The following is a 13,809-nucleotide window of genomic DNA, read 5'->3' as shown; positions in this document are numbered from 1 at the left end:
ACTATCCACATATGGAAGGTAGATAGTTATCAGGACTAGCTTAAAATTTTGCAAACGCAAACAATGACTTCAACTTATAAGTCATATATTATTATTGCACGTTAGAAATTACAAAGGTGGGGGCTGCATAGATAGCTCAGTGGTTAAGAACACTGACTTAAGAGCTCTTCCAGAGGTCCTGAGTTCAATTCCCAGCAACCACATGTTGGCTCACAACCATCTGTAATGGGATCTGATGCCCTCTTTTGGTGTGTCTGAAGACAGCTACAGTGTACTCATATACATAAAATAAATAAATAAATCTTAAAAAATAAATTACAAAGGGCTTCTGGCTCACTGGTGGTTGCTTGTAGTCACAGCTTACACTCCCAATTTATGAATTCAGGACCAGCCTAGGCAACAAACTGTGACTCTACCTCAAGATAAACCCAAAATATAATTATTAAAAATGACTGAGAGAACAAGGCTGGCCATCAGGCCCCTGAAGATGATGCACAGGAGAATACAGAAAGATGACAACTGTACAAGACATCAGTCTGCATGGAAGAAGAACTTCTACCCGAAACTGAGCTCTAAGGAGAGATGTCTGGAAAACTATAAATTGGCCCAAAACTCCTGGTTTGGTTCAGGGTATCATCTTGACCAATGAGCAAAGACCTGGAAGGGAAGCCAGCATGCTGTCATCTATGCGGGGAAAGAGAAACAGCCCATCCAAGGAAGTGAAGACAGACATACCCTTTTTATCCAGTTAATGATCAGGACTTTTAATCAATTTTATTTCTTCTGCAAATGGCAGTATTTGAGAAAGAATCCTGTAATTTGGGAATACAGGGAGCTTTTCACCAGTAAACAGGCCGAGGGAAGCTCTCTAGAAATCCTGATAGCTTGTGTTTCCTATTTGGCTAGGAGAAATCAAGGTTGTTTGAGATATTTCTTTTTTCTTCTTGGTCAACTCCAACTTGGAAGATAGTCTCTGTGGCCTCTGCCTGTAGGTCTCCTGCTGCCCTCTTATATTCAGAGGCAGGAGTTTGTGCAGGCTAGGGCAAGCAGTACCTCAGTCATCTTCTAGTCACCACCCACACTCCATTTTGACTTCATATTGCAGCGTGCAATGCCATTAGCTTTGCATCCATATCACATTTAATGCCATCCCACTCTTCAAGGAAACCCAGGGTTTTTCTGAGTTAAATCTGAGGCAGAGTGACAACCACATGTCAAATGTTCTAATTATATTCTAATAACTGTATTGCTTATAACAAATAATTGTGGGTTTTCTTTTGTTTGTTTGTTGTTGTGTGATTGCGTGCCTTTATTGCCTAGGAAAGGTACTAGAAAAAATCATATTGCTTTATAATCAGTGTTGTTATAGCATAGTTGAATTGGGCTGGCTCACCTTGGTATGGGCAAAGCCACATACAAGGTCATAGATACTTCATATCTTCCTCTGAGATAAATGAGTCTCTGATGGGACCAGAAAGTATATGGCTATGGTCACTCAGTCTTGTGCCTAGAGAAGACAATAACTAGGAAAACAGATAATAAGGAACCACTTATTTCATTAAAGGCTGTACTGGCTGGTTTTGTGTGTCAACTTGACACAAGCTGGAGTTATCATGGAGAAAGGAGCCTCCCTTGAGGAAATGTCTCCATGAGATCTAGCTCTAAGGAATTTTCTCAATTAGTGATCAAGTTGGGGAAGGCCCAGCCCATTGTGGGTGGTGTCATCCCTGGGCTGGTAGTTTTGGGTTCCATAAGAAAGCAAGCTGAGCAAGCCAGGGGAAGCAAGCCAGTAAGCAACATCCCTCTATGGCCTCTGAATCAGCTCTTGCCTACAAGTTCCCACCCTGTGTGAGTCCCAGGCCTGACTTCCTTTAGTGATGAACAGCATTGTGGACATGTAAGCTGAATAAACCCTATCCTCCCCAACTTGCTTCTTGCTTATGATGTTTTGTGCAGGATTAGAAACCCTGACTAAGACAAATGCTGTCTATGATCATTCACCAACAAAGAGCTAAACTAAATGTGTCAATGGTGCTGCTATCGGAAGTCATGGTAGCACAGTGAGGCTGTGAGAAGCTTATACAGTAGGGTCTTGCTATGATGCCCAGATTGGCCTCAAGCTCCAGATTCAAGCAATCTTTCTACCTCAGTTTCCTAAGTGCTAGTACTACAGATATGCAGCACCACATCTGACTGAGGAGTTTGTCAGTGACTTGAGAGTATCATGTTGGGATACCACAATGTTACCACAAATATAGCACATTGACAACCTAAAATAAGGTGCGTGAAAGTTAACTTGGAAAAAAAATATTGTTTTTAACAACTATAAAATTTCAGTGCCTATGATGTGTTTCTTTATAATTTCTTTGATTCTTAGGCCAGCAGTGACACTGACACCCCAGGTCAGGAAAGGAGCCCCATAGCACCTACTCATGGTAGCTAGGCCTGCCATGCTGGAACAGGCATGAGAAAGGCGATTTGGGGTTGGTTATATCAACAACTGTCCTTTTTGTATAAGTGGAGATAGAGAAAACTGTTAAACAAGCCCTGCCCACACCCCACCAAGTGAACATAAAACGTGGTACATGAGCATAAGCAAGCACAGACGGGAGCTGTCTATTTCTGTCAAATGGTGACCTCACAAGGCCCAGCCAGCTATTGGGAGATGTTAGTGAGGTCTTCATTTTCACTGATGTTGCAGGCATTAACTGGGCTCTTAAGAGTTGTAAAATCTCAATTTTGTCTTACTTTACCAGATGGTACCTGACTTAACAGCACACAATGCTGATCTGAATATCATCATTTCATGCATCAAGGTTGGAGGCAACTGAGTTGAGCCAAGAGCTCTGAGCGTGAAGTGGGTGGCAGTCACACTGCCGGTGGCTTCCCCAGTCCTGGATGCTCACTCACACAGACCGTATGTGTGTGCAGAGGTAGTGAGACACACCCACCTTTTCCTCAAAGAACTTTCTCCTTAATTTGGCATCTGTAGGCGGGACCATTTTCCTCAGGTCTCTGTACCACTTTCTAACGATGTGCCCTCGCCAATAGGCTTGGATTCTAAAATAGAGATAGAAAAATGATAACCATTCAATAGCCTTACTTTAAGATTTTTAAAAATATTCTATTATGTACATGAATGTTTTGCTACATATATGTGTGTCTGGTTCCCATGGAGATCAAAACATCCAGTTCCTAGGGAACAGAGTTACAGATAGTTGAAAGCCACATTATATAGGTGCTAGGGATTGAATCTGGGTCTTTTAAAAGAACGGTTGGTCCTCTTACCCACTAAGCCATCTCTCTAACTCCTAATGGCCTATTTTAACAAATACTTCAGTATTCCTCCCAGCCTGGGATATTCTGGTGCTCCTCTAGTTTAGTAATCACATCCTGAGCTGCAAACATCTGCCTCCCCTCTGCAAGGCACTGAGCCCCTCTTACCTGGTGGCACACTTTTCTCTGAACAGGCGGGCCCCATCATGTATCACTCTCGTTTGATACTGATTCTTTCTACAGAGGGGACAGGTTTTTTTATTTGTGAACTTTTCAAAAGCCTGAAGACATGCCTGAAGAAAAAGACTTTATTTAAAACTTTGCAAGTAGGGGAGGGAAATGAAGAGATTTTGCCCTAAAAAACAACAAAACAAAAAAAAACTTTGCAAGTAATTATTTATAAACATTTTTACTTCTAGTGTAATTACAGCGTTCTATTTCTCATATTGAGACTCTGTCTAATGGAGATCATGAAGAAGTTTCATCAGATGTTAACACCTTACTCGTGAAACTTGCTCCAAAAATATTTTTCCAGAGATCATGCACACAGAGACTTCAAAACCCTCTGAATGTCATGTGGCGTGAAGGTAAAATACTAGGTATAAGACTGCAGAGCAAACAGCCAGCAGGAAGTAAGCTATCAACAGCTTTGATGTGAAGGTAACAGTCTGCTACACAACCATTTGTGGTTATGCCATACAAAATCCATGATTTTCACAACAGGATGAGGTGCCTAAAGCCATTTTTCTAACTACAAATGGGGCTCATGGATCAACAAATGGCTCTTTAAATAAGTGAGGGAAGGAGGCCAGGTCTGGGGAGGATTACTTACCCTATGGAATACGTGTGAGCAGGAAAGCAGCACCTGTCCAGCAGAAGAGAACAGGAGCCCTAGGTTAGGAATGCATCTGCTAACAGAGCAGTCTGAATACTTGGAAGGTAACATGCAGACAGCTGGTCACTTTCACAAGGGTAATATAGCATAAACACATCATCTAGACAAAGCCAGTGACCCCAATACCACAAAACCACATCAGGCTTGATATTAACCTAGTGCAAGGATTGCCAAGGTAGACATTGCTAGGTAGATGGGGTGGGGCAGGCAGGAAACTGTCCATGTGGCCTTGGTAAGAGAATAAGCAGAGATGTGATAGGCAAACATCTTTGCTAGAGCCTTGCCTAGCTAAATTACACTCTTAAACTTCAAACTGCAGCTTACTGTGACATAATTCTGAGAATCTTACATTTAAATAGCAAGACATTATGGACCCAAACTACATTTTCCTTTTAAAATTGAAAGCAAGTGTGTTCATAAGAAAACTTCACCCTTCTGACTCAAACTTTACACCCAAGAGTGTTTTTTAGACCACTGGCCACTGAAGGTGTGCTGGGCTGTGGAGACGGTGAGTGGACAGAGGCGTGTCTCCTGTTTTCATGACCATCCCCCGTGACTCTGTACTCTAAAGTGGGATTAAGGGAAAGAATTTTAGAATAGAGCTCATAAACCTAAAACCTTTCCTTTAAAAACTATTTATTTTATGTGTATGGGTGTTTTGCTTGCATGTATGTCTGTGTACCACATCCATCTGCTGCCCATAAAGGCCAGAAGAGGGCATCAGATCCCTTAGAACTGGAGTTACAGGTGGTTGTAAGCACCACGTGGGTGCTAGGAATTGAACCCTAATACTCTAGAAGAGCAGCCAGTGCTCTAGCCCCATAAAACTTTTTCTGAACCCTGCAAACTGTAAGCTTAAATTTAATAAGCTATTGTATTAAAATAATTTGTGTACTCAATTATTCTCTTTTTAATATAAATTTTCAAAGCATTTTATCAACAGATATCAATTTGCTCTGAATAATATAATTCTTATATAATTCTAACATTAGAATATTATATTTTGAAAGGTCCATATTATTCATTATAGGTGAACAGTTTATGGTGATTGTTATACAAGTGAGGACATTTATATTCTGCCATAGTTTCTGAGTTGGCCTGTTCTGAATTACATGAGTTCTGTTCTCATTTTAGATGGTATCTTCTATTGCAGAGGTGATTACTTGAAAATACCTTGAAATCATTGATCGATTCATTCATTCATTCACTCACTCAAGTGATTGGGTATTCTGCCTTCATGTATGTCTGTGCACCTCTTGTATGCCTGATACCCATAGGTCAGAAGATCTGGAAGTAGAGTCGTAAGCCACTATTTGTGTGCTGGGAATCAAATCTGGGTCTCCTGGGAGAACAGCCAGTATGTACTCTTAACCATTGAGCCATCTCTCTAACCCAGGAAAATTGTTTTTAACTAAGAAATCTAATGTGGGAATACTAAGTGCAATATTAACACAACAATGTTAGTATCTTTAACCAAAAAAAAAAAAAAAGACATTTACTGAAATGTGTACCCAAACCTTGTATCTTAGTGTTTCTATTCCTACACAAACATCATGACCAAGAAGCAAGTTGGGGAGGAAAGGGTTTATTCGGCTTACACTTCCACATTGCTGTTCATCACCAAAGGAAGTCAGGACTGGAACTCAGGCAGGTCAGGAATCGGGAGCTGATGCAGAGGCCATGGAGGGATGTTACTGGTTTGCTTCCCCTGGCTTGCTCAGCTTGCTTTCTTATAGAACCCAGTACTTCCAGCCCAGGGATGGCACCACCCACAATGGGCCTTCCTATCCTTGATCACTAATTGAGAAAATGCCTTACAGCTGGATCTCATGGAGGCATTTCCTCAAGGGAGGCTCCTTTCTCTCTGATAACTCCAGCTTGTGTCAAGTTGGCACAAAGCCAGCCGGTACACTCTGAGATAGGTACGTGCTCATTCTTCATACAACTAGTTTAAGCACATACAGCACAATAAATAGGGCTGCTGAAGCTAGTGCAATCTTCTTGTACTCCAGCACTAAATTATAAACTGTCCTGCATAGGACACTTTTGTGGTTCAGGGGCTGACGAAAATCTTTCCAATATCCACCTCCTGCATAAGATTTGGTCTTCTTGGCGAGGAAGAATCAGTGTACTTCTAGCATCTTTGTCATTCACATTACCAAAGAGCAAAAGTGTAGTAACTGAGTTTCCTTGCTGATAATGAAGCATATTCAAGTCTGTGCAGTCAGGAGAGCCCATAAGCTCGGGGGAACCTAAGCCTGAGTGCATGCTGGATCTTCTCAGCTGCTGCCTGAGTGCATGCTGGATCTTCTCAGCTGCTGTCTCAGGTCTTACCATGTAGAAGCTAAAGCTACACACTCTACAGAAGCCTCGGGCGGGGAAAGCATCAGTTTTCCACAAAGTTTGAGAGCATGAATGACCTTGGCTCTGTGCAGCTGAGAGTTTAGGCAGGCACAGCAATGGGTCTGTGCTTCAGGTCGTGAGCTTTCTTCAAACCAGGATAACCACCTTTTGTATTTTAATAGATGTGTGAACAAAGATTTTACTTTACACCAGGATTCTCACATAAAAATTTTAAAGATATTCAAAGCATTCTTTCATGCAAATGGCATACTTGAACTTTAAGTGACACACCAGTAAGTGGACACTGTCAAGTGATGGTATTCAGATACATACACATTCTCTCTCCTCTCCCCTCCCACTCCCTCCTCTGTCTCTGTCTCTCTCACTTGAAAGTCACAAGGAAGGTGGAACTGCGTGGCTCACTGGCTATTACTAGGGAAGCAGTGCCTGGCTGGTTTAAAGTTTTGTCTTCTATGTACCTGGGGATGGAGCTCAAATTCTTCCTTACATATTGGGCATGGCTGCATGGAGTCCCCTTGCAGAAGTGACCTCTGCTTCACTCTCTCCCATTCATCTGAGGACAGTGGCAAGGGGGGAGGTGCCAAGAGACCTAGTTTCTGGGCTACAGGAAAGACAAGACACAATGTAAGCTCATGTGTTAGCATACGTAGTCACATTTTAAAGAGACAATCTGTATGCAGATATACTCTACAGAGGCATTACAGCTTAACCTTTTACAACACTCATCAAGATGCTTTTCTATGAAGGGATGAAGGCAGTGATGACCCTTCAAGTTCTCAATAATGATTTATGTTTTTATTATACAGACTGTCATCATTCTGAATGCTAAGTGACTTTTCAAGCAAGCAGGACTGACAGTTGTACAGAAGTTGAAGAACACCAATTATTTTTTTTTGCTTTTGTTTGCTTGTTTTTGGCCACTTTCCTTCATGTTTCTCACCTATTTTAACTGTCATTCTGCAGCCCTGCCTTGCTGCCCTCACTAGTGACCCTTACAAAGTGCACATCAATCACGTGCTACCCAAAGAAACATTCCTTCCTTAAGTTTATGAGTATCAATCACATGAGGTCCTCCACGGGGAGACTCACTTTGAAAACGTACCTGAAGCATTCCTGGGCATAGGGCTGGTAGGACTGTAAGTGTAAACCACTATCTCCAAACTGCTACATAATGGTAAAGGTACATTAAAAAAATCAACCTGGAACAAGATCTTCAATGATATACAATAAATGTTATAGAAATGGGAAGCTATGACAGAGGGTTATCAGAAAGCACTCTTGGTATAGAAAAAATCAAGGTAGAAGTACAAATGTATTCTGAAAGGCTAGAAGATAATGGATATGCTTCCTAGGTAAACAGACTTGTCCATGTCTTCTTAGGAAAAGTCACAGAACAGATACCCATGGGACAGAATAATTTGGGATGCAGAAAAAAACAAGAGAGCAACACGAAGATGCATAGTACTAAGAGCTGAGTAGCCATGACAGCACTGGTGTCCATGTGGGAATAAGCAGCAATTCTCAGGGATGTGTCTATCTGGATGCATCTGCCAGGAAACAAAATTTGCAAACAGTGTTTTACTTAAGATGTTAGGAAAAGGAAACACAACAAAGGGAAAGAAACAAATAGGAAGTAACAAAGATAACAGCAGAAATTCCAAGAAATCAGGAGCCAACATAAAACCAGAGCCAACGGTAGATAGAATCCAAGATGTTTTTTCTCAAAAGAGACATTTCTAATGAAACTGGCCTAGATAAAAATGCAAACCACAAAGTAGAAAAATACAAAATAATAGAGGAAATAATCATAAAATGCATGTCAGAAATGGGGGAGATAGCTCAGTCAGTAGAATGCTATCTACATACGCGTGGGTTCTATCTCCAGCATCTATGTAAGAGGCTGGTGTGGTACTATGTGCCTATAATCCTAGTGCTGGCAAGGCAGAGACAGGAGATCCTTAGAGCTTGTTGGCCAGCTAGTCTAGGTTAACTGGTGAATTCTAGTTCAGAGACTCTGTCTCAAAAAATAAGTGATGCCAACCTCTAGCTGTGGAGCAAGTGGAACTGTGTCACCAGACAAAAACTTGGCAAGGTTGAGTGGATCAGAAACCCTGGTACCATCCTCATACCTAAGGATGGTAGGAGTTGCATCTACTTCCAACCAGGTTCCTGTCTTGGGACATGTGACCATGACACCCAATGGAGAGAGCTGTACCAGTCAGTCATATATGGGGAACACCCAAAGCCCCTCCACATGCAGATAAGGCATCCTTAACATCTCAGATCAAGCCAATAGCCCCTGCCTTTAGACCCCAAACCACCCCAAAATGTATGTAAGAGCCTGTCCACAAGGAATAAACAAAGACAGTCTGAGAGTGTCTGTCTGTCTGTCATATAGAGTTGTAACACTTTGGAGAAGAGACACTTTCTCCTGAAGCTTTCACTGCTGGAAGCTGGTTGAGCCTACCACAGTCACTACCCTAGCCCCAACCTTGCTGTCAACTCCTTCTTCCCTTGGGAAAGGGCAATTCAGAGTCATGCAGACCTCCGCAGACAGTGACTGGCATACGGCCTCCACAAGCACATGGCATGCCTCCACATGTGAAAACATACAAACAAAAATTATGTCAACATTTGTAATTTCCAAACTCACATCTAATATATGGAAGCCTAATTCACTTCACTAGATTTACTTCTGGTAAAATATACCAACACTAAAATGTCAGGGCCTCTCCTGTCTTGGTGAAATGCCTCCCATCCTGGGCAATGAGCTCAGTCTTTGTTTATTCTTAGAGCAATGATGAGTGTTACTGTAATGAAGTGACTCCTACTGTCAGAGGTCAGACTCTAATCTGAACAAGCAGACATCTGCCATAGCACCCTGCCCTACAAGCATCGGAGCTGAGAAAAGGCTTTTTTGGTGAACATCAGTGACAAGGCTTTCTCTCAAGATGTCTGTCACTCTTGGATGGCTATCCTGAACTTGTAATCAAATGTGGAAACTTTCTTCTCCTCATCCCAGTAGCTAAAGGAAACAAAAGGGGTGCAAACCAGGTAACTGGCAATGAGTGAGTTTCCTCTCTCTGCTGTGCAGGCCTCCCACTACCTCCTGTCTCTGACACCTACACTACAACACAATAGCTATAAGCAGACTTATTTTCCGTGCCTAGTCATCTAGGAATCTTTTATTTGTAGCTTTCCAGTATAAAATGATTTCAGACTTACAAAAGACTGCAAGAATGCGATAAAGAATTCTGTGGTCTTAATATGCTGGTATAATGATGGGTACCAGGGAATTAATGTGAGCTAATTATCAACTGCAGTCATGCCTCCTTATCCGTGGTTGCACTGTCTGAGGTTCCAATGATTTACAGTCAACTACCATCTGAAAATAATCAAGGGCACATTCCAAAACCAATTTGTAAGTTTTTGGTTTTTTGTTTTCCAATCTAAGCAGCACAACGAAATGTCACATTGCCCTATGATCCATTCTTGTCTAGTGTATCTGGGCTGTGTATGTGGTGTACCCCTTGTCCCTCTGAAGTTGTCTTGATGATAAGATAGACCGTGGCAGTACTACAGTCTTAGGGTTCACTGTCACTCCAGAGCAACACATCAGAGTTGAAGTCACCCAGATGTACCCAAGAGAGGAAGTAAAGAGCTTCCTTCAAGTGGGAACGGGGAAAGCTTTTGATTTTACAGAAAAAATTTGCATGCAGAGGTTGCCAAGGTAAGAGGAAATCTTCTATGTGCCAAACTACAAATATAGAAAAAAACAATTGTATTTCTGAAATAGTCATATCAGCCTACGGTGGGAGCAGCAGTGAGGAGATGGAATTTAAGGCAGCTTCAACCACACAGTGAGACTTTCAAAGAAAAAGTTATGGCCCTAGTGTATAACAGGGATCCAGTTACAATGGAGAAGGCACTAAATTTGTGGATGTTGTTCAAGCTGATGGCAAAGTGTTTCCCCAAAAAGCGCCGAGCCTGTGAACATGTCGTCAGGAGACCCCCAGGATAAGGAACAGTGAGACAATTAGTTCAAGTAAGGGATCGCCACACAGAGTCGAGGGAAGTGTTGGGCTGAGGAGCATGAGCATTAGTGTTGGCCTGTGCACAGCTGGAGACACTGCTGCCTCAACTCAAGTGAGGACATTTGCTGAGGGCCAGCATGGGCTAGAGGAGGAGACTCCCAAAGCCAATAAAATATGCAAAGGAAGGCAGCAGGACTTAAAAACACAGAAGCACAGATCCAACTCTGGCAGTATGTGGAGTGCTACAGACACAATGTACACACTCAGGAATTCAGACTCACAAGAGCAAGTCACCTGCCTCTGCTGCTGCAACTTCATCAAAGAGTATTGCCCACAGTCATCTTGTCTATGGACAGTTCCACCAATACTTTTCCTCCAGAGTGAAAACAACCTTGGCAGATGAAGAGCTGGCATTAAAGCTTTATTAACAACACACCTGACTGCCAATAAACTGAAAATGCCAAAGTTGTCTTTTTACCCCAAATACAGCATTGCTTCAGCTCTGTAAACAGGGCACCGTCCAGCCTGACAAGGCTACACTGGGTTAGTTAGAATTAAGCCAAAGGAAAAAAAGAGCAGGTTAGCTTACCTAAAGTTAACGGTGGTGGTGTGGGGTCGAGAACATATTCCTCTTCTGGATCTTCCACTTTAGGTCCCTCTGTAGTTTTTCTAAGCCCAGTATCTATTACGGCTGTTGCATCTCTTTTGAGAGATTTTGACTTGTTCTCTTTCTTTTTTGCTTTTATCTTACAAGGATCTGCTACAGAGAGATGTCCAAGTTGGAGATCATGTAATATGTGGTCCTGTAAGGCAACTGCAGTGACTGCTAAGTTACCTTTTTTAGATGAATGATCCTAAAAAAATGGGAAGGGAGTGTCTTATTTAGTGGAGCAGCATGTAACATTATTTAGAAGAAAGCTGAGACCTTGTTGCTGCCTGTTGGCAGGTTACCATGTGAGTGGGAAGGAATGCCATACAATACCTGATCCAAGCAAACCCCAGGCCCAACAGCTATGGTAGAAACAAAGGGAAATCTTTTCATTTAATTACTGGAGCCTTAATTATAAACCAATAAGTTCAAACCTGTGTGTACTTAAATAAGACCTTGCTATTTTGCTATAACTAAAGTACACTCCAGGCAAACCCTAAAACGAATCTTGCTCTTAAGTATAAGCTCTCTGGTGAAAACTTCAAATATTTCCTGCAAGACCAGGTCTCTGAGCCAGGAGAGGTGTGCAGGCAGCACCCAGAGCCTGTCTGTTAACCATATCACATGCACCTCCCACTCCTGCTCACAGTTCCCCAAGAACACAAGGTTTGTAAACTATTTATACCTGAAGAAAGTCCAGTTAGACTACACCCCGTAAATAAAAGCATGGGTCGGTTCAGAGGAGGATGGGATACCTTATTCTTTATCATGTTGTATCAGGAAACACTGTGGTGTGGCTTTAACAGTCTCTAGCATCACATCACTGTAACTTCCCTTCTTCTGCTGTAACATAAAGTAAGAGTGTATGTAAACATCCAGATCAGTTAGGGCTATGGAGACGGTAACACGAATGCCAGCGTGCTGTCCAATTTATAGTCATAGCCCAATCCACCCCTGTCCTCAAACAGCTTACCAACGGTGCTAGAAAGAACTTGACCATAAAGAACAATCTAGAATCAAAAACAGAGTCTTAGAGCAGAGTCTTGGACCAGAATGAGACATAAATGAACGACCCTTCAGGACAACATTTAGCCCACGTCTTCTAGAGGGAAATGTGCGTTAGACGGCAGGAGCAAGAGAGAACAGAGACGCCCAGGAAAGCAGCGTGCTGTTTGTGTTCTGACAAGAAGGGGAACAGTGAAGAAGGTGGGTGTATGGCTCACGCTGACCACCTTCAGCCTGGCCAATGCACAGGCAGACAGAATATGGGGGGACAGATACCGGGTCCCAATCTGCTTTCTACTTTTCTGGGCAAGCTACTTAAACATCTCTGGCTCAGTTTTGCATTTATAAAATACACAGAAATGCTGACATTGCAGGATTATACAAACGATAACCTCCCTGAGGGCTGACAAGGGACTGTTCTGCCCAAGACAGTCATAAATGGTTACTGCTGCTCCCAGTCCCTTAAAAATGGGGGGTCATATTTGTTATTGACCTTTTTAGTTTTGGGACCATTGCTGTCCACGATATTCTACAGTGGAGAGAAAAAGCACCTTTTTAAAAAGCAACATAATGGAATAGTATTAAGGACTAAGTTTCAGAAAGGTGCACACAGAGCAGCTGTTCATGCATACATGAGGCCCTGGGTTCTACCCCCAGCACTGCAACAAACACTTGAAATGATTCCAGGAAAGTGAGTCCCGTAGAAACTAATGTGTGAGACACCTGATTTAAGACGAAGGAAAGAACCAGCCGCTGTTCAGATCCTTCGGAAGCCTAGGGCAGTTTTCAATGTGCTCACCTTCTCGGTACTTTTCAATGCTGGCATGAAGATCTATGAAAGAAGTTTGTATGCAGTATTCCTTACCGTGGCCTTGGTTGGAGGAAGGCATATAAAATACTGAAAGGTCACTGTTATTATTTTCCAAATTCAAAATGCCTGTAACTTGGTAACGACCAAGTATACATCATTAAAAAAAAAGTTCACTTTTTCAACAAGATTCTTACCATCATTAACCATAGGTAGCTACTTAGTCTATAATTTATTGTGCCGTTGTGACTAATATCAAGGTAAGAACATTAAAAAAAATTGCCTCACTAGAGTTCTCTAGTATAATTTAAAGAATTAAAACTGTATAATTTAAAGAATAACGAAACGTGCCAGATGTAGTCCAACTGTATGAGAAACCATAAATGAGAAGAGGTGATCCTTTAGTCTGGCAACAGGTGAGAAATAAATAACCTCTGCCTGGCACTAACAGCCACAAGAGCAAACTGCCTGTTTGTAATTAGCTTGCACACGGTTAGAAGGTTGTGCCAGGTAGGAAAACACCGGACTAGGAGACAAGACATTTAATCCATCACCAATTGATTTCAGTGATCAGAAGGCAATTAATACACGCGTCAATAGAAATGCACTGGAGCGACGGCATAGAAGTTTAAAATACGCCCCCAGAGATAAAGTCGTTGGACGTCTGGTCCGTGAGGTCCCTGGCCACATCGCAGCCTCGCGCCGCGCAGGCAGGCAGGAGCCGCGGACCGCCCACAGTGACCCGGACCTCCCGCCCCAACTCTACCCCGCGTTCGTC

At 42.4% G+C, this 13,809-nt stretch overlaps 1 protein-coding gene across 1 annotated transcript in view; it reads right to left on the bottom strand.

The window, feature by feature from the left end:
- The window catches only part of Rnf32 (ring finger protein 32), a 29,531-nt gene extending 17,470 nt beyond the window's left edge, over positions 1-12,061 (bottom strand). The window contains exons 1-6 of the mRNA XM_028774735.1: positions 11,974-12,061; positions 11,159-11,423; positions 6,994-7,136; positions 4,109-4,141; positions 3,445-3,569; positions 2,952-3,060 (exon numbers count right to left, since the gene is read on the bottom strand). Of these exons, the coding sequence (XP_028630568.1) occupies positions 2,952-3,060; positions 3,445-3,569; positions 4,109-4,141; positions 6,994-7,136; positions 11,159-11,423; positions 11,974-11,988 (690 nt within the window). The 5' untranslated portion in view covers positions 11,989-12,061. The remainder of the gene's footprint in view (positions 1-2,951; positions 3,061-3,444; positions 3,570-4,108; positions 4,142-6,993; positions 7,137-11,158; positions 11,424-11,973) is intronic.
- Positions 12,062-13,809: the final 1,748 nt, after the last annotated feature.

This window comes from Grammomys surdaster, unplaced genomic scaffold, assembly GCF_004785775.1.
Source record: "Grammomys surdaster isolate TR1022 unplaced genomic scaffold, NIH_TR_1.0 242, whole genome shotgun sequence".
NCBI classification, from domain to species: Eukaryota; Metazoa; Chordata; class Mammalia; order Rodentia; family Muridae; genus Grammomys; species Grammomys surdaster.
This window is presented reverse-complemented; position numbering and strand designations above follow the sequence as displayed.